Here is a 21,574-nt window from a genome sequence, read left to right on the forward strand (position 1 = left end):
GACCTGATCGGCATTTACAAGAACAAGATGGGAGAGCACTCTCTGGGCCATGCACTCCTTTTCCCCAAGGACAAGGACCGTTTTTATGCCTTTCCTCTGTTTCCTCTTCTGCTGAAGGTCCTGCTAAAGGTAAAGCGGGACAGAGCTCACATAATCCTGATTTGCTCTTACATGGCCAAGGCAGACCTGGTACCCTTACCTGATGCAGCTCGCAATGTGTCTGCTGATCTTCCTTCTGACCATTCCTCACCACCTCTCACAGGACAAAGGACAAACCATACATCCCAACTTGGGGATTCTCTGCATCAAAGCATGGCTCCCACATGTTTCCAGCACCTAGAAAGCTCATGCTCAAAGGAAGTACAAGAAGTTCTATTACACAGTAGAAAGTCCTCCACATGACACACTTATCTGTGGAAGTAGTCCAGCTTCAGATTTGGTGCACATCTCTCCAGTGTTATGCTCTGACCCTTAAAAAATTGGGGTTGTCCCTGAGCTCTCCCAGGGTCAACCTAGCAGTCATTACAGCGTTTCACCAACCCGTAGAGAGGTATTCAGTACCATTGCATTCAACCACCAAAAGGTTCTTTAAGGGTATAAAACCTCATCCTTCAACCTCCACTTCCACGAGGAGGCAGGGACCTAAACCTGGTACTGAAACGGCTGACCAGATCCCCTTCAAACTTATGGCCACCTGTTTGCTGCGTACCTATCAATAAAAATGGCCTTTCTGATAGCAATTACCTCAGCTAGAAGAATAGAGGAGATAGCAGCTCTGATGGCACATCCCCCCCAACACAGCATTTTTCCTAGACAAGATTACACTCAGACTGCATCCAAAGTTTATTCTTAAGGTAATCTCCTCTTTTCATATGAATCAGTCAATTCACCTTCCCATCTTCTACCCCAAGCATCACCAAGACAAGAGGGAGGCCATGCTACATACCTTAGGGATCTCTTAAAATCTAGCATTCTACTCGATAGGACAAGAGCCTTCAGGAAGTCCCCTAGGCTCTTCCTTTCTATGGCAGAAAGATCTAAGGGCTCAGCAATATTAGCCCAAAGACTCTCCAAGTCGGTCTCTAATTCATATAGTGCTACCAAATTGCATAACATGATCCCTCCAGACTTGATACGTACATGTTCCACAAGATTGATCTCCTCATCTGTCGCTTCCCTTAAGGATGTCCCTATCTGAGAGATCTGCAGAGCGGCAAAATGACTGTCAGTCCACACCTTTGCAGAATGCTATGTGATCACTGGGGACTCTGCCTCTGATGCCACCTTCAGCTCTGCAGTGCTGTCATCTGTAACGGACCCGACTCAGAAGTCCCAGCCCTCCAGAAGGCATACTGCTCGGGAGTCACCTACGGTGGAGCATTCATAAGGACCCTACTCAAAGAAGTTCCTCACTTTGTGCAGTAGTGATGATTCTTTGAGATGTGTGTCCCTATGCGTGCTCCACAATCTGCCTTCCTCCCCTCTATTTCTGAGTTCTCGTTTATGACTCAGCAGTAGAGAAGGAACTGAGGATGGTTAGCCCACGCGCTGGCTAGCCTCGTGGCAAGGCACAAGGAGAGACGGTGCATGCACGAGCCCAGCAGACACTGCTACCAGAGTTTCCCGATCAGCAGCGCAGGGACGCAGACACACCTACAGTGGAGCACCGACGGGGACACAAATCTCGAAGAACCATCATTACTGCACCAAATGAATAACTTCTTTCTGATGATTTGGCAAATAGCATTGCTTGGATAAAATGTACTGATGCTGAAAAAATGTGTAGTGGTCTGCCAAAATGTTTAGCCCCAACAGATCATAGGAGATTGGATTCAACATGTAAGTGTCAGTTTATTAAATCTGTATAGAAGTGGGGGTGGTTCAGTGTTTATTGTTTAAGTTAATTTTGTAAAACCTGTCAATAGTTTTCGGTCTCCCATGATTTGGCAACTAACACCTCATAATATTTTGTTTTCTTGCTGAAGTCTGGAATTGAAGTTGTGGTTGTTAAATAAAAACACTGGTTTCAGCTAAATCATATTGGAATTAAATTCGCAAAAGAAAGCAAGGTGATCAACAGAATGTGGTTTTAAGGTGGTATATTTTATGAATGGCCAGTCCTAAATATAAATGTTTTATCCCCGTGGATAGTAAGAAATGTCCTGCTTTCTAGTGGCATAATTGTGATTTCTCAGTGGTTCATAAAAATCAAACTTTAAAATCGTCACACTGGTTCTGTGGTCTTACACTGTCCTTTTGGCATTGGTCTAGGTCAGAACTTGATATAAAAGAACTGGACCTTGGACCAGTGTAACATTCTATACCTTCTTCAGGAAAGAAACAGGATTTATTTTCTTTCCAGATGAGCTTTTACACTCAAGATAACTTTTTCTTTTTCTCCTTTTTTTCATTCTAGTCACATTTCTTACAAGTGCTAGTACAGCACTTTCAATGCAAAACAACTCTATCTTTCATGATCTGAAATCAGATGAAATGGAACTGCTATATTCAGCATATGGTGATGAAACTGGGATACAATGTGCCTTAAGGTAAGCATTTCTTTAACAGGGAAATCTAAGCCTGTCTTATTTCCTTTGTGAAAAGAGATTTTTCCTTAGATTAGCAGAGATAATATTCCATATTGCTTTTTCACAGCAAATTACAGAGAGGTAATGCAGACTAATTCATAGAAGTAGGAGCTCAGAACTCCTGGATTTCTGGTAATTGCTCTGAAACTGGCTTACTGTGCAACTTTGAGCAAGCCTCTCTGCCTAAATTTTCCCAAGTTTAAAGTGGTGGTATTATTAACCTACATTACAGGGCTGTTAGAAGGCCTGCTTACTTAAGGTTTGACCACATTTTGAAGATGTAAAGTGATAAAGATTGTTAAAGTTTGCTAGTTTGGGTGCTGAGATATAAAAAGCTTTACAGGGTCAAACTGACAGGTAATTCTGTGACAAAAATAATGGGGTCTAGAAATTATTTTTCAGTGAACAAATATTTAAAGTTCTAACAACAGTTTGTACTAAAGGTTGGTAAATCCTGTGTAGCTGGGGAGAAGCGTCTAACATCCAGAGATCACGGCAAAATTTCTGAGCCCATGGTGTCAATAATGCCTGGCGTATGTATTCTGTGGTAGTACATGTGATCTTGCAAAGTAATGGTATAATTCATTAAATATCACTGTTCGTTCTTTCTTCTATTACTAGAAAAGTACATAGAAAAAAATACAGAAAATATGTTGTGAGTCAGTTTTGCATATTTCTTTAATGAAGCCAAATGTAAAATATTGCATGTTACTCTCAGACCTAATCAGGTTTCTGATGCTGTTACAGCAAATTATAATTTTTTTATCTTTTGATAAACTCTTATTTCAAGTTTGTATGGTCTGCGTGGGAAGCAGTGGCAAAGCCATCACTTTCTGGAGAGGGAAACTGCTACTTTCAATTAAACAATCCTTTTAAAAGCCACAAGCTTCAGCTTAGTAAATGCAACCATGTTGAGTTTCTGATTAAATATTCGTTATCTTCATTTCCTTTAGCTTACAGGAATTTGTGAAAGATTCTGGAAGTTACAGTAAGAAAATAGTGGATGATCTTCTGGATCAGATTACTGGTGGTGATCATTCCAAAACCATTTATCAGCTAAAACAGGTAGGTCCTGGTTATGCAGAAGTGAAGTTAATCAAACAGTTTAATCAGCATAAGAATAGTCCTATTCTCATCCCTAAACATTCACTTCTGAGTATCATTATAAGGTTTCTAATTGATCAGGAAATTTTTTAACTGTTTTAAACACATAATATTTTGGGGAAAAATTAGTTATTCATAGTGTTAAAACAGTATAAGGAACTGTTTGGAAAACAAATTACCATGTTAATGCTGGGCTCTGTATTACCAGGGTTACAATGTCCATATTTAAGCAACATGAAATGTCTAAAGAAATTTCAGCTGTCTTCCAAATTCACCATATTTGGGGATCACTTCTTTCTTTGTGTGCATATAACATTAATAGGAAGTAACAGTCACACAACCATGAGAAAACAGTCTAACAGGGAATTGCAAAACTGTTTCCTGTTATCTACACTCTAAAAATCACTCTGCTTTCAAGAATTGCCCATATGGATGCAGTGTTCTAAGAAAGGCACATCTTTAGTGTGCAAGCACAGATGTTTCCAGCAAGCAGCCTTTATTGAAATCCTCCTCTCTCGTACTCCTAGCACCAGATCTGAGGTTATTGACCAAACAAAGTGAGCACTTCTTCATTGGTCTGTAAAGTACTAACTTTTGAACACAGCATCTAATCAATTCCAAAATTTCACACAACGTTCTGGGTGTCAGTGGGCAGAACCCTGTTGATTTTTGGTGAAAATGAGAACAGGGAAGTGGGGGATCATACAGAGCCCCTGGCATGGGGATAGTAAATGGGGGACCCTGGCATGTGGGGGCACACAGAGCCTCCTGGCATGAGGAGGGGTGTCTGTATGTGGCGGGCAGACAAAGTCCCTGAAATAGAGGGAGGTGGGAGGGTAGCACACAGGGAGCTTTTTTGCAGGGTGGGGCAGGGGGAATGGAGGAATGTAAGGAGCCCCTAGTATGTGCAATGAGTTTGGCCTACAGAAGTAATAAAGTGTGAGACCCTCTACTGAAAAAGAGGTGTGGCTTGAAACACCCTTCAATTCCTGCCTGGCCACAGAAAAACCAGTGCAGTGATTTCAATGCTTCCCTGATCATTTCTTTCTTTTTTTTTTTAATCTCTCTCTCCTCCCCTCCTTCCCCTTTTGTGCTCATTTGAGCATTGGTTTTCTCTATAGTATATATTGTACTCCTGGGGGAATTCTGCACTAAAAATTATGTGCACAGTATTTTAAAAATTTGCATATATTTGTCAAAATAACACTAAATAATCACATCAGTTTCAAACACGGTGGATTTGATTTAAATCATGGTTTAAATCACTAGTCAGGAAGACTTGATTTAATCATGGATTTCTACATAAAAGTGCATTCTTGTTGGTTGTTATAACCTTAATACATATTCTTCACAACTCAGAGATAGATTTAGGTTTCATTTTTAGAAGGTACATACTGTATGTTTTTAAAGTGATTTATTTTGAAAACTTTTCAGATTCGTTTTACAGCTATATCAGAAAATGAATGATTGTTTGATTATTTCATTTACCAAAGGTAATTGAAGCAGATATTTATGAAGTCTTTGGGAGGTAAACTATCTCCAATTCAACAGGTTAATCATTAATATTTGGAGGATTTTCTTGCCATGCTGTATTAGAAAGAGAATATCACCAGACAGATGTTTAAATTGCTTTATTTAACTAAAACAACAACATTATGTATTCTGGATTTTTTTTCTTCAACAGCAAACATATAATATTTTAACAAAACAAGCATATGAATTTTTGAATTTAGTTAAACATTCAAGTTTTTTTACATTCAGTCTTGTTTTTCTGAAAATTGTTTTTAATTAAAATATTTAAATGAAATATTTTTTAAAAATGAATGTGTCAGGTCGACACAGGTCACCGTGAAAAATGTAAAACATTGGTTTCTACGGCTAACTCAGTCATCTTCACCTTCATTTTCCTGTTTGTTCATAATCTGGAAAAGAAAAACAAGCTTTCCTGCTTTTTCAGGTCCCAAACGATTTCTCAATTTGGAATGAATTAATCCAAAGGAAGAACATATTTTTTCTACACCAGCAGAAGAAGCTACTGCTGTTAAAAGTGAGATTATCACTTCAACAGTCTCTGAATCCAAGTGCTTAAGTGACTTCCACCAGTTCACTGGTGACTTTTTCTTTAAAACATCATCAGCCAACATATATTTCTTGAATGTTTCACCCTTAGCTCTAAAGTTTATTGTAGTTGGCATTATGGAGGGATGATTGCTGGATGTCCATGTCATAGCCAACTCCTCTTCTCTTCTTCAGCAGTTAAGGTTTGACCCTGGTACCGAGTATCGAGAATATTTGCAAGAAAATGAGCTGGAGATAGTGCTTGTCCCATTCATTTTTAATGCTTGTAATTTATCTCTGTCATTGCCTATTTCTCGTTTTAAGATCTCACTCAGTTCTTTCCAAATTTCAACAGCGTCAGCAATTTCCCTGCATTTTGTTCAAAGCTACAGAAATAGGCTTCAGGGTACTCAGCATGTGTTCAACATTTCTCTTAAGCCCAGTGTTGAGAACTTTGGCTGTGACAGTGCCATCTATTTTTTCTCCATTTTGTTTACAAACTGTCATCAGATTAGGCCATTTCTCGCTATAGTGCTCAAAACAGTCCACTGCTGAGTTCCATCGCACGTCTTGTGGGAGAGTTAGCTTGGTTCCTCCCGCTTTTTTCAGATCAGCTGCTACAAAGTGGTTGTTATGGAAGTATTTTGCAATTTCAACAACATTAGCCTTTCTTTCTGGAACACTGAAGTCTTTGGCTAGGGGGTGCATCAAATGAGCACTTCAGCCATATGTTATTAGCTTGGGACTCTCTTCACCCTTTTCTAAATAATTTCTTCTCATCTTGGATACATTTTCAGCATTTTCTGTGACCAAGCTGCATAATAGACATTTGACTTTTTTTTTAGTGTTAGAGCTTTTACTGCTACTTCTTGTAAGTATTCTGCTGTGTGTGCATTTCCTGATGTATCGATTTGTTTCTGTAAGGAAGACATTCTCTTCTTCTGTTGTCACACAAGCACATACAACAGAATCATTGTGGACATTGCTCCACCCATCAAGAGTCAGGTTAACAATTTTACCTTCTAAACCTTTTGCACACTGCCCAATTTCTCTTCCATACACTTTACCAAGCAGTTTGCCTATGACATCTGCTCTGTTGGGTGGACTGTATCCTGGTCATAATGACTGAACCATGTTAATGAAGTGTGGGTTCTCAATCATACGGAAAGGAGAGTAAGTTGTATAAGCAAACAGGGCAATTTTTTCAATTACCTCTTTTTGTAATCTGCTGGTTCTTATCACAAACTTATCTGTGGTTATTTCTGGATGATGGAGTTTTTTTTTTCTTTTTGCTACAGGTGATAGACTGTGGCTATGTGACATACATAATGTGACTGAAACCGTATCATTGACAGATAACTCTGAAACTACTGAAAATGATGGTGCTCTTGAAGGTGGAGAGTTTTCAGAATCCTGTATGTTGAGGATGGATTCTCCGAAACAAAATAAGTCAATGCAGTTATTTAATTATTATTACCATAATACTGCTCATTTAGTATTACTCATTGCATTCACTGACACTCAGTACTACTTCAAAGGTGAAATTGTAAAAGAAAGACCTGCCTATTTCAGCTATTTATTTTTTATCACAACTGCATCTAAAATGATAGTACTATAGAGTAACAACTATATTTTTTGCTCAAACATGAGAATTCAAGAATAGTCCAGAAGGAAGACAGGCCGTGCTTAAGAAAGAAGTATGTTATTAAAAAGTTTACCAACCTGAAGATCCTGCATGTTCAGACATGTTCTTTTCATCATCTTCAACGCAGCTTCCTCCTAAGAAGGAACATTTCTCATGGTGTTGTTTCATTTGGGCAACCAGGCCTTGCATTTTGCACGCATGCCTCTCTTACCCACAGGTAGAGGAACTTCCTTAAAATATTCCCAAACTGGGTCTCTTACGGCCTGCTGCCATTATAGGTTTTTCCTTCTAGTGAGAGAATGGTATGGTAGATCTCAAATCAATGAAGGCTACACTCAGAAAGACCTCAAGACTTCTGGAATATGCTGCTGAAACAGTTTCACTTTTGTTTCTACTGCCTGTCCCTCCCTTCTCACATTTATCTCCAGACTTCTTCTCCTTGTCCAGATCTATTCCACTCCCAACAATCTTCTATTCATTGAACTTTTTGAAACTTTGGACTTTTAGAGAGAGGTAAGGGATTGACTCTGTGTACCCAAATTTGCAGAGTGACAATACGGTTGAGGTCTGTTGTTTCTCACCTCCATATATTTTATTTTATTTTAAAACATTTTTGCTGTTATCAAGCATGTTCTCTCTGGAGACACAGATCCATAGAATCCACAGTTTGAAAACTGCAAAACCTAAGCATCTCTGATGGTATCTTCTAGATTGAGCACTGAGTCCCATTGGGTAGATAGAAAGATTAACCTAAATAATTTATACAGAAGCCCCTGGAACCCCATAAGATTGGGTTGCTAATCCTATTGGGACTCATTTACAAAACACTTCTTTAACATTACTTTAATATATTGTCTCATACTATAGAATTAGAATTTATAATCCCTATTCAATGATGGGATATCTTTGAGCTATAGTGTATCTTAATTAAAACGACCTTTAGATGGGTTTTTCCTCAAAAAGTATTTTATCAAAAAAATCTGATTTAAATAAAAAAATACTACTTTTTTATTTTAAAAAAATTGATTTTTATCCACCCGGGTTTCAGTTATTTTGATGATCAATTTCAAAATGCCTGTCAGCAAGTATGTCTTTAACAATACAGACAACAAAAAAGTTTCCCCCAGGAGTAGAGTGAAAGAAACCCCTATGACAGCCAGCTCTTGTTTCTCTGTTATGCTTTTGTTGGGGCCTCAGTCTTGTTATACTTATAAGAAGCACACGGGATCTTTATAGGGAAGAAGGCAGCACACCACATTTATTGAGAATACAACAGTTAGCATATGTTTTTCAGTCACACACAGACAGCCAGAGTCCTGCCAGGTGATGTTTATAGTTACCAGTCCAGAGTCTGGATCAATCTAGTGGCCAGCCAGATTGGTCGCAGAGGGGAGCAGGGCTCTGGTCGCTATCCGATGCTCCTGGAGTGTGGCAAGACGAACCCAAAGTCCCATGGCCAAGCACCCTGTTCTTATAGTTTTTTTTTTTCCTCTATTGAAGTCTATGGATTTTGCTGTATTAGTTTGTGACCGGTTACTCCTTAAGTGGTGTATCTTTTGTCATTAACATTCCAAAAACACCTCTGAGAGGGTCATCCTTTCCTGGTTTCAGTTTAATCAGTTGTCTTTAGGGGTGCCAGCTTCCACCTCAGGGTCATCAATCTGCCCTTCCTCAGTCATGGATGCGCATTGATGGTTCTTTGGCGTCAACCAATCTCGATAAGTGTCTTCGCTCCTCCTTTCTTGACCTTCTGGTTAACAATGGCCTTCACACCTTATCTTTTCCTGATGCATGCATTCCTCATTCACCCAGTCTTTTACAGAGACCAAACAGTCTTTTACAGACACTTTGAGAATACAAACAGTAGTATTTTATATCGAGCAAAAAGGCAAAACCTTGCTAAGTTTTATAACCAAGACAATTTATATTGAGATCCAGGCCTTCAGTGTTCCTCTAATCTACATTAACATAGACACAGTACAGAATCCTGTCTCTTACTAACTAAACCTTAAAACAAAAAACTAAAGAGGGCCCAATTTGTAATGCATATGGGAAAACAGAATCTCATAGTCCCAGAGGGTCATTCCTTTCTGCTATTCAAAAAGGGTGGCTAGCAGGATGAAATCAAATCATACATTAATTCTTATAGTGCAATTATAAAATCCTGCTCCTACAGTCTGGGTGTATCATACGTGCCAGCTTGAACACATCTTGGAGCCCCTCCAGTCTCAGACACCCATCCCCCGAGCCCAGGGATACAGAGAGAGAAACAGCCAGATGTTGGATCCTGGGCTTGTACGCAGTTTCCTACACGCCGCCTCCTTCCTTCAGGACATGCTAGAAACCGCAGTTGCCCGGAACCCTCCAGCACCTGTTCCCACTTCTCCCTGACAGTGTCCTGTATTTGCAAGCTGGAGAGCCGGGCTCTGCTGGGTCCAGTGGCCCCTAGTGATGGCTAATAGCTCTACAGCATTAATTCTGTGCAAATTCTGTATTGCGTAGTGGCACAGAATTCCCTCAGGAGTAATAGCGCGTGTGGGTTTTTTTAACGAACAAGCAAAAACAAACAACGCCCAGTTTTGATGCCTACACCACTGCAGATGTGTACAACAGATAATAAGAACCTGCAAGAGTGGGGATTTATTTAGACAATTCTTGAACAAGAAAAGCAGTTAGACATCATAGGATCTGTTGTTCTCTCAGCTGACTTGACCATATGGATCCACACTCCATGCCCAACTTTCCTACTTCTGAATCCCAAGTTAAAGATTTCTGAATTACTGTACGTGATTGAAGGGTGGTTAGAGCCACGTTGCCATTCATTGTCTTGGAACCCAACTGGGAGGGGATTGAGGCAAGTGGCAATACTGGGCACTATTTGTTCGAAGCTTCCCAGGTTGCACGTTGTGGGTGCGTTTCCCAAGACTGTGGATCCATGTGGGTAATCCTCTCAAAGAACCATAATTACAATGGTAAACAGAACTTTTTTTCTGGGGCTGTCTGCCAATGTATGACATAGGAATCTTTTTGTATATCTTTGTGTTGTCTATTCTAGAAAGCTCTTATGAAAAGTTAGTATATGTATAGATCGTGATCTCCAGGAGGGAGGAAATACAAATATTTTTTAAAATTAGCTTCTGAAACAATTTTTTTAAAGCAAAGCCGACCAGAAATGTTTTCTCTACATATAAAAAGAAACTGTTCAATATAAGCCTTTAAAAGTCCTTTTGAGCTATTAACTTGTACATCAAGTTGAAATCTTGTTGCAAATTGGAATTGCTAAACCCTTATTCTTAATGGTCAGTTTACATTATAAACACAGTTCAGCTATGTTGGTGCAAGTGGATTCGGCTTTAATACTACTAATATCTTTAAAAATGTTAATATAATAGTCTGTTGTAGCTATTGTGCATTACAAAAGAAGGAAGTTCTTTCCAGTTTAACACTACAAAAGTCAGACTGATTTATTATTGGATAAAATGTAAATACATATGGAAGTTGTATATGAGGAGGAGAAATGGTATAAAAAGAATTCAATCATAATTAAACTAACAAATTGTAAAGCACCCAGCTGCTACGGCAGGTGTGTGAAAAATACTCGTTAAAACTACTTAATCCGCATTTTCTTTGAAGGGTTTAGACATACCTAATATTGTACACTAAAATCTCTGCCTGTGCTGAATGTAATTTTTAACTTTGTTTGCAGAGGAGAAACATTCCAGTGAAACCACCAGATGATGTTAAAGTAAGTTATACTGAGATACAGGTGAAAACCAGTGTTCCCTCTAATTTTTCCCCACACATGTGCAGAATGAATTTTATGTGGACCAAAATGGAGGTGATGTGACACACATTTCCTTCATATTGATGCACATAACAAAATTTATGGGGTGGGGGTGTGGCCGAGGGGTTTCGAGTGTGGGAGGGGGCTCAGGGCTAGGGCAGAGGATTGGGGTGCAGGGGTGTGAGGTCTCTGGTGGGGATGCAGGCTCTGGGGTGGGGCTGGGGATGAGGAGCTTAGGTCTGTGGCAGAGGGTTGGAGTGCAGGGGGTGAGGGCTTCGGCTCAGGGTGCAGGCTTTGGGGTGGGGCTGGGGATGAGGAGTTTGGGGTGCAGGAGGGGGCTCCAGGGCTATGGCGGGAAGATAGGGCCCCTCCCCGGGATGCGGCAGGCCAGGGGAGGGGTGCTGTGGCAGGTCCGGGCCGGGGCTGGGTTCGGGCTGGCCCCCCCCGCCCCCCCTCTCACTGGCCACAGCAGGTCCAAGGCTGATTTGGGGCCAGGGGAGGGGCGCCCCTCCCCTGGATGTGGCAGGTCCCCCGAGCACCTGAGCAGTGCTAAAAATTGGCTGCTGTGCAGCTTACAGGGAAATCAGCTAAAAAACATTTATTGGAAGACTATATAGTAGGGGCCTTAGAACAGTTATTTCCAACCTGTAATTTAGAAAAGTACTTAATGGAATATTCCCCTGTCTCCCAAAATTCATTCTTTGATAAATATAAAGCTGAACAAACCATATACAGCAAGCTAGAAAGGGAAAGTGTGTTTTGTGAGGAGGGGCTATTATACGCTGCTGCTGTTGCTAAAGTGGCTTACATTTGCCGTGTGTGTACGCGCTTATTAGAGCAATGTTGAAGCCTGACGATTTTAAAAAATTGTGCCTACCAACGAAATCACAAAATGCTAGAATGTTATGTGGGGGCACAAGTCCTGACCCCTGTGAAGTTATTGACTAGTTGATGGACTGCTTAAGAAGTAGAATGCTAAATTGTAAAGTGTTAACATCTTGACTGTGATTTGATGATTTAGGTTCTGCCAGTTCTCATAAAGGAAGAACATAGATTGCGCAATACCTGCCCAGATTCCTCCAAACAGATTATGGTAAGATTACATTTCCCTTTTATAAATTTTATATGGGCAGAAGAGAGTGGGGCTAAGTACTCTCTCTACTCCATGCCGTGTGTGTGTGTGTGTGTGTGTTTGTGTGTTTAGGGGATTTAAATATATTATTTATATTACATTCTAGGTATTTGCAAATAAGAAAATCCAAACCCCTTCAATGGGGGAGAATTTTGATTGGTTTCACTTCAGTCATATCTTACAATTCTGCCTTTACTTTATAATTCAGATTTATGGCATCTGAAATTACTATAAGAAGAATGCAATAAATAACATCCAAACTTACATCATGGTTATGTAATTTACATTCCATAAGCACAAATACTACATTCATAAAGATTGTTGGTCTGTGCACTTAAATCTTGGTGGTCAGCCACTGATGGATGATGATGGAGTTTCCATCCCATTATAGCAATGAAAACATGTAGATATTTTAGTTTTCACACTGTGGATCATGATATTTTTTTTTTAAATATCTTGTGGAAATATTGAATATGCTTGGTAGATTAGAGAACATAGTCTTTACCAGATAAATGCAATATGAACATAAACTCCAAATCTTGAATTTGATACATGATCATCAGCTGAAAAGTGTGCTGAACTTTTAATATATTAATTTGCATTGTAGGTTTTCTAAATTACATAGGAGGTTATCTAGGATGGCGGGGGAGGGATAGCTCAGTGGTTTGAGCATTGGCCTGCTAAATGTAGGGTTGTGAGTTTAATCCTTGAGGGGGCCATTTAGGGATCTGGGGCAAAAATTGGGGATTGGTCCTGCTTTGAGCAGGGGGTTGGACTAGATGACCTCCTGAGGTCCCTTCCAACCCTGATATTCTATGATTCTATGATCTCCAAAAATTTGCACAAAACCCTGTAATATGTTTTGGCAGTTTTTGATTGATTGCACTATACATGGGAGACTCAGATGTGGACTTGACTCTTTCTATATATAATTCCCATACCTTCTGTGAGGTCCAGATGCTGAAGCTGCTTTGGGCTCAGTACTCCCGTTGGCCTGAAGTCAGTGAAAGCTCTTCCCAGAGAGCAGCATTAGAATCAAGCTTTGCAACACTGTACTTAACCTGTTCTGACAGTATGGGTTGTGCATGGGCTGTAGTAAAGTGGGAACTGAATTGTTTTAGCTTTTGAAAACTTAGAACAGTCAAAAGGATCAATGGAACAGGAATTGCAGTAATGTGTTCCTTAGTTTCTAATGGATCCATGTAATTCTTTGTGTTTTCCAAACACATGCCTAAGTGTATTTTCCTTTTTAAAAAAATCAACGTTTGCAGACCAACACTCGTGACCAGACACACGCTAGTTCTGTTTGAGCTAGCGTGCTTAAAAAATAGCAGTGTGGCTGCAGCAGCAGCCCAACCCCCTGGGTACGTACTCGGGTGGCTAGTTCAAGCTGCTGCCTGTTATGCCAACAGCCACACAGCTATTTTTAAAAAGAAAAAAGAAAAGGAGTACTTGTGGCACCTTAGAGACTAACCAGTTTATTTGAGCATGAGCTTTCGTGAGCTACAGCTCACTTCAAGCGTGCTAGCTCAAGCAGAGCTAGCACATGTCTGTCTGCACATGCTGGGAAGCATGTTCGCAGTTGCAGTGTAGACATACCCATGGTGACAGCAAATAATATTGCTGTATTCCTTGGCAGTCAGCACTGAAGGACATGGCTAAGGATTTCATTTGAGGGTAATAGTTTCTGTAATCAATTTTAGAATGTATTCTATGTACAGGTTTGCACTTGTGATCACTCGATATAATTCATACAAGTCTTGCCTGTTAATTAGATTTGCAAAATTAATGTTGAAATGGCTGTCTTGAAATGCTGTATGCCATGATTCCCAGAGTAGGTGAAATGTGCACTCTCAGAGCTTTCCTGATATAAATGTTCATTGGGGCTCCACTCCTTTTCCTTTCATCTCCCTTCTGAGGATGCAGAAGGAACACTCATGGCTGATCCACTGTATACAATGCCATAAAGATAAGGTGACGATGTGCTTAGAAGCCCAAGTTCTTAGCAAAAGTGGTTTCTCTGTCAGTCCATCTGCCCACTTGTATTTTTTACTAGAATTCATTTGTTACCAAGGGAGTCTGATCTGCCTTCTGTGAATATTAAAAAATAGCTTTTAATTACTATTTCAACTGGACTAAGCCATTCTGTAGGACTCTTAGGTTGTTCATAGCACACAGGGATAATACAAGGTGGCAGTCAGTTTCCACTCAAAGGTTGCTTAAGTGGATTTAGACTATATGTATTCTCTCTTGCTATGAACTAGCAGGGATTCCAATATTGTTGAGTCTAAGGGCTTGTCTACACTTACATTTCATAGCACTGTACCTTGCTGGCTCAGGGGTGTGAAAAATCAGCCTCCTGAGCGCAGCAAGTTTGAGTACTTTAAAGCGCTAGTGTGGACAGGCTCCAAGCGCTGGGAGCTATTCCCCTCACGGAGGTGGATTACCAGGAGCACTGGGAGAGCTCTCTCCCAGTGCTCACATGTGACCGCACTCATGTGTGACCACACTCACACTTCAAAGGGCTGCTGCAGGAGTGCTCTCGCGGCAGTGCTTTGAAGTTTCTAGTGTAGACATAGCCTAAAATGGCCTCAACTGTGTGTCAGAAACATTTGTCATTGTGAGATACAAAACTGCTACCTCAAAGAATTCTGTTTGTGCCTTCACACAGCATTAGTACCTGAACTTAGGGCATGGCTACACTTACAGTTGTAGAGCGCTGGGAGCTAAACCAGCCTTCGGAGACTGCAGCAGGGAAAACGCTGCCGAGTGTTTACGCTCTCCGTTGGAAGCACACTGGCGTGGCCACATTAGCCGCTCTTGCAAGGCCACAAAGAGCAGTGCATTGTGATAGCTATCCCAGCATGCAAGTGGCTGCAACGTGCTTTTCAAATGCGGAGGGTGGGGTGGAGTGTGATGGGGAGTGTGCGTGTGTATGTGGAGGGAGAGTGAGTGGGTTTTGGGGGGGCTGAGAACATGTCAGCATGGCTGTCTTGTAAGTTCAGACAGCAGCAGATCCCCCTCCCCTCGCGCTCTCGCTCACGCTCGCGCTCTCTCTCTCTCTCTCTAAGCAAGCAGCATTCCTCAGTAATGGTTCCTTTGTCCCAGAGCAGATAAGCAGCCAGCTGTCAGAAACTGAGCTTTGAAAGGGCATATCCGCATTCCTACAGTGAGTTCAAAACAATGACAAGAGTGGCCACTTGACTTATGGGACGTTTCCAGAGGTCAATCAGAGCGCAATAATGCAACACCTCGTTCACAGCGGCACTCCAGCGGGGGCACAGCAAACGTTACTCCACTCACCGAGGTGGAGTACCAGCAGCACTGTAGCCGCAGAGTCAGGGCGCTCTACGAGCCTTGCCAGTGTGGACGGGTAGTGAGCTAGTGCGCCTGGGGCTCCTTTATTGCGCTGTAACTCAAAAGTGTAGCCTAGCCCTTAGCTTCTAGATAAGATGTTGAATTTGAGAGAGCAGGCCTGCGATAATTCTTCAATTGAGACTTCTCAAATCAACCTTTATTGGGTTTTAGGGCTGCATGTTAATCACTTAAAGTTGGGGATCCATGTATACGATGCTTAATGAAGAAAAAACTGTCACCGTCAATAGTAACTTCAGTTGTCTGGGATGATTGGTTGCCTGGAAACCACGTTCCCTGCCCTTCTTCCCCCATTATTTTGTAATGGAAGGGACAAGGTGGTGGTTGAGGCTGCACCCTGGGGATATCCTCAGGTGAAGGAGTCATGGCAACACAAAGGGTGTGTGGCCAGACCGGACTGACAGTCCAGAAAGCGCTACGCTCATACATTAGTGCACACTTCTAGAGTGAGGATCCATGCAAGCAGTCACTTTGAAGAATCACACTTGTGATAATTAGTCATGATATCGTCTACAGTTCATTTGAGCCTTTTTCTCCTCTTTACTGTATTTTTAATCAGGTTGGAGAATCAATTGGAGACAGTAACACTTCTGTTTTGGATTTTTTGTCTGTGAAACCATATTCAGATGTGTCTCTTGATATTTCCATGTTAAGTTCACTGGGTAAGTGATCTAATACCATTGTCATTTAAGCGTTCTGTGGTGTTTTAGCTAACCATTTAGCTGGGGTAACACCATGGTTTGCTGAAGTGTTTGAAAAGTTTTAAAAATGTGGTCTACATAGACGAGGTCTTAGTCCAGCACAGGAGATTCATCCAGCCTTGATCTTCCTTTTGTTTGGACATTTCTTCACCCCACACTGGCCCAGCTTTTTTTTTATTGCACTTTATCAAACAAAATATATATACTTAACAAGTTAGAAGGTTTTGGTTATTACATATTCATGCTGATTCGAGTTCAAGGATGAATCTAAAAGACTTCCACGTAGCATAAAAAATAATTCAGTCTCTCTTGTAGGAAAATTGCACAGGGTGTAGGGATGTAGTTCCTTGTAAGCATGGCTCACAGCCATTCTTTAGTAAATGCCACAGAAATATAAAAATGAACAAGGTACATTACTGTTGACCACAAATGAAATATTTTGAAAGAATGACTGTAGAATCTCTTCCAACATATCATTGTCACTGAAACAAGTCCTGTTTATAATTTTAAGGTTCTGTTAATTAAATATGAGAAGATTACCTGTGTTTCATAATTAAAAGTGGGATCAAGGCTGCAGAAGGCCAGAAAAGTAGACTGAATGCTTTCCTACAGACTTTTGCTGTTTTTTTCTATAGAAGATATAGCCTTTGGGAAAGCAATGACAAGTTCTGATCATAACTGCTCCACAGATTTAAACGTTTTTCTAGTAGTTTAACAACATACACTCCTATTCTAACACAACTGTATTTTTTGCATAACTTAAACTAGTGAAAAATTTTTTTGTCTCAAGGCCTCTGGATGTTTATCTTGCTGTCAAGTGCAGTAGTCCTAGAGTATCTACCAACTGTACAGAGATTTTGGTGTCACATTTCTCATTTATAGGGGAAGTTGTCAGTCTAATGTATCAGTCCACAGTTTTACGAGAAGTGAGTGAGTTCATTTTCTCCTATTTAATGTGTAACAGGAATCTCTTTGAAACCCTCAGATAAAAATAGAACACTCATTGCCTTATTCTTTCAACAGGTTCAGAGTGTGACTTTCTTTAGCTTTATTGTAAAAATGAGTTTAACTGGGAAATGGTTCTTTTCTTAAAAATTAACCTTTTTCTGACCGTTCATTTGGGAATATGCTTAATCTGTACCTGTTGTTCATTTTGGGTATTTGGTGTTCCTAGGGAAAGTGAAGAAGGAGCTTGATCATGATGATAATCATTTACATTTGGATGAGACAACTAAACTATTGCAGGACCTTCATGAGGCTCAAACTGACAGAGTGGGATCCAGGCCTTCATCCAACCTCAGCTCCCTCTCCAACACCTCTGAAAGAGATCAGCATCACCTAGGTAACATTAACTGTACTTCAACAGTTGCAACATCACCATTCTAATTTTAAATTTCCTAATTTTAGGACAAAAGAGACTCCCTTACAGGAAATGTGTGTTCTAATTATGTAAATTGCTATTTAAATATGACTTGGATAACACACAGTGTGCAGACTGCAATAACTGTGTTTAATCCTAAAATGTCTATATATGTATCTGAATATTAAAATACTTCTTATTAACCTATGGATTCTTGAGGGTTAAAAATAGTTTATTAATTCTGCTTACTCAAGTTTCAGATTAAGCATGAGTGGAATGACCTATAGATCAAACTGATGTTTGAATAACGTTCACAGCACGCCCCTGAATTTTATGTCTTTAAAAATGGTATGACATAGATTCTTTACATACCTAATGGACTGTGCTGAAGCAAAGTGTTTTATAAGATTACAATTAAGAAAATATACTACCTGAATCCAAATAAAACTTTTTTTATTGTCTAGACCTGTGTTGTTCACAAACGCAGGATTTTGACTCATACACAGAAACTTAACTTTTTATGATAGCGTGCATAGTATTAAAATATTTATATATGTGGTTTTCAATTAAATGCATATAAGAAATGGACATTTTAGAATTGAAATGGAAGGGGAATTATTATTAATGAATGAGATACATTAATCAAATCACCCTCAGACAAACCAAAATGTTTTGTACGTAAAACAGAATCTGATTGTATGTAATGGGAAGTGAAATAATCAAACCTAATTAAACACACACTAGTTTGCAAAATCCCTTGAATAAAAACAAAATAAAAATCAGACTTGACGAGGCACTAACTATTTAAATAACTTGGTTACATCAAGTGCTAAAGAAGCAGAGCTGATGTTGTTTACTTCCTCAGTTAAGCAAGAATAATCTTAAATATATTGCACGTTACCACCATCATTTCCACTGCAAATCATCAGCATATTAATTTTTAATTTTCTTCCTTTTTGTGATGTTTTATCAAACACTCAAAACGTCATTTCTTATTGCCTCTGCTAGCAACAAAATAAGCATAAACCAGACAAGCATTCCCTTCAGCTACATGTCCCTCCATTGAGTTAAGCATTAGTCCATAGGAAATTCACTTCTGCTGGGTCCCTGTAATAACCTCCCCATTGTTAGTTTTAAAGGTCAAGGGGGTAAGACAGAGAGCCATATGCTGATACAGCATTTTAATACATTTCTGCAGTTTTATTTAAAAGAGGATAAGGAACCTTCCATGGATAATTTTATTACATCATTTTAGCAATTTAGAGTAATAGAACAGAGGCATATTTTTCTAAAACACCTAAGTTCTGATTTCACAAGTTAAGGAGACTGTAGTCCCATTGACTTTTGATGTGACTTATTCTTTTAAGAGACTGAATCACTTTTAAAAATAGGACTTAGGTACTTTTGAAAATATTACCCTAGGACAGGGGAGGGCAAACTACGGGCTGGATCTGGCCCGTCAGGGCTTTCAGTCCGGCCTGTGGGATTGCCAGCCCCGCGCCGCTCCTGGAAGCGGCCAGCACCATGTCCCTGTGGCCCCTGGGTGACTGGGAGCAGAGGGCTCCATGCACTGCCCTTGCCTGCAGGCATTCTCTCTCCCCCCACCCCACCCCCCCCCGAAGCTCCCATTGGCAGCGGTTCCCTATTCCCGGCCAGTGGGAGCTTTGGGGGTGGTACCCGCAGGCAAAGGCAGCGCGCACCGGGGCCGACTGCCCCGCCCCACCCCACCCCCAGGAGCTGCTGCTGGACATGCTGGCCACTTCTCGGAGCAGTGTGGGGCCAGAGCAGGCAGGGAGCCTGCCTTAGCCCCACTGCGTGCCACTGCCACCCCGGAGCCACTTGAGGTAAGCGGTGCCAGGCTGGAGCCCGCACTTCAAACCCCTCCTACACCCTGAACCCTTGCCTTGAGCCCCCTGCCCTCAGCCCCCTGCTGCACCCCATGCCCTGAGCCCTAACCCCTTGCCCTGAGCCCCTTCCTGCACACCACACTCCCTCCCACACCCCGCACTCTCTCCCATATCCCAACCCTCTGCCCCAGCCCTACATTCATGGCCCTGCATACAATTTCCCCACCCAGATGTGGCCCTCGGGCCAAAAAGTTTGCCTACCCCTGCCCTAGGACATGGAGCAAGGGTGGAAAGAACATATTAAATACCAGTGCTGTTTTATGTCTTTAAGGCCCACCTGCTAGATTTTTCTCTTATTAAATGTTTGGGTTTTTTCCTTCTACTACAGGAAGTCCTTCTCATCTGAGTGTAGGAGAACAGCAAGACATGGTACATGACCCCTATGAATTTCTTCAATCTCCTGAACCTGCAAATGCCACCAGTAATTAATGTGTACAATATTAAATTTTTTTTTTTTGTTTTAAGTGTGTAACATTTTTATAAAGTTTTTGTCAAATGGCAGAAACCTCGATTTTATCCTCTTTTCTATGAGGATAGCTGTATAATACCATGCACGTTTGTAAAATTTTTAGTGTATCATGTTGTCAACACCACATTAAATACTGCCTTCATTTTTTTTAAAATATAGTGGTCAGTAAGAATCTCAATAGGAAAAAACTTAAATGGTGCGTATAGAACCACATTAGATAAGTAGAATGTGTGCAGTTCTTAATATATAGAACATCCTCGAGGAGGAATCTTTATTTTTCAGCAATGACACAATTCCTGAATTGTGATCATTTTCATGTTCCTGCTCCCCTTCCATCCTGTTCTGTAGAGAGGGGCTGTTTCTCTGTCTCTTAAAATATTGTTTCTTAACACTCCAAAAACACTTAATTTGGAAACATAAAAGGCTCTGTAGCTGTCAGATCAAACCGCTCACTACAGGAGTTGTGCCCTGCAACTAAATGGAGATAAATGTATTGTGGTCCCTTTTATCCATGAACAGTAAGGGGACCAAATACCTAGTTTTTGGGGGTTTTTTTGAGGTAATATGTATATTTACTTGAATGAAAGTATACTGGACAAAAGGGTATGCTTTTATGTAATTAAGTTTTTGTAATTCAACACTGACATGACAGGGTTTTTTAACATTGATATGTGTAAACTAAATGAATGTTATGCATTTACAATATTTTGTAAATATTAACTTAATAAAAGTCATACAAAAAAAATCAACTTTTTTGAAGTTTGCCGATGTCTTGCTATTGCCAAAATGTAAGTTGCTTCCTTGTTCTTGCTAAACCTAACGTATCCTAAGTTGCTGGTCTGTATTACCTTATTGCTATAAAGGGCACATGATCTTACATGAACATATTGCAAAGCTTAGTTGCACACAATACCAGCTGGGAACACTTTGAAAACAGTCAAGAAGCTTGGCAGACATTTGGGATTAGGGAGCAAAGTCCTTGGGATTTCCCAATGGTGAACTATGCAAGTATGGTCTTGACTTTTGAGTCTCATGTTTTATGGATATTTGTAACTAAACTTGCATTTGTTCAAGATCAATTGTAACGTACAATCTGTAACATTGCTGGTGAGTATTTGCTTCAGGTTGGGAGGCTGTCTGTAAGCGAGGACTAGCAAATACTCACCAGCAACTACACAACAAAAACACTAGCCCAGGAACCGCTCCTTGCAACACACCCCGTTGCCAAGTCTGTCTGCGTATCTATTCAAGGGACCTAACCACATCAGCCACACCATCAGGGGCTCGTTCACCTGCACATCTACCAATGTGATATGTGCCAGCAATGCCCCTCTGACACGTACATTGGCCAAACCGGACAGTCTCTGTGCAAAAGAATAAATGGACACAAATCAGACATCAAGAATTGTAACATTCAGAAACCAGTGGGAGAGCACTTCAATCTCCCTGGA

At 40.6% G+C, this 21,574-nt stretch overlaps 1 protein-coding gene across 6 annotated transcripts in view; it reads left to right on the plus strand.

Moving 5' to 3' along the window:
* Positions 1–20,761, plus strand: part of BRD9 (bromodomain containing 9) — a 57,185-nt gene extending 36,424 nt beyond the window's left edge. For 3 of the 6 annotated variants that reach the window (XM_074945149.1, XM_074945151.1, XM_074945153.1), the window contains exons 11-17: positions 2,417–2,549; positions 3,542–3,653; positions 11,102–11,140; positions 12,201–12,272; positions 16,246–16,348; positions 17,562–17,729; positions 19,983–20,760. In XM_074945149.1, the coding sequence (XP_074801250.1) occupies positions 2,417–2,549; positions 3,542–3,653; positions 11,102–11,140; positions 12,201–12,272; positions 16,246–16,348; positions 17,562–17,729; positions 19,983–20,083 (728 nt within the window). In that variant the 3' untranslated portion in view covers positions 20,084–20,760. Of the gene's footprint in view, positions 1–2,416; positions 2,550–3,541; positions 3,654–11,101; positions 11,141–12,200; positions 12,273–16,245; positions 16,349–17,561; positions 17,730–19,982 lie in introns of all 6 variants that reach the window. The other 3 variants (XM_074945150.1, XM_074945152.1, XM_074945148.1) reach the window with 2 other exon arrangements.
* Positions 20,762–21,574: the final 813 nt, after the last annotated feature.

This window comes from Natator depressus, chromosome 2, assembly GCF_965152275.1.
Source record: "Natator depressus isolate rNatDep1 chromosome 2, rNatDep2.hap1, whole genome shotgun sequence".
Lineage (NCBI taxonomy): Eukaryota > Metazoa > Chordata > Testudines > Cheloniidae > Natator > Natator depressus.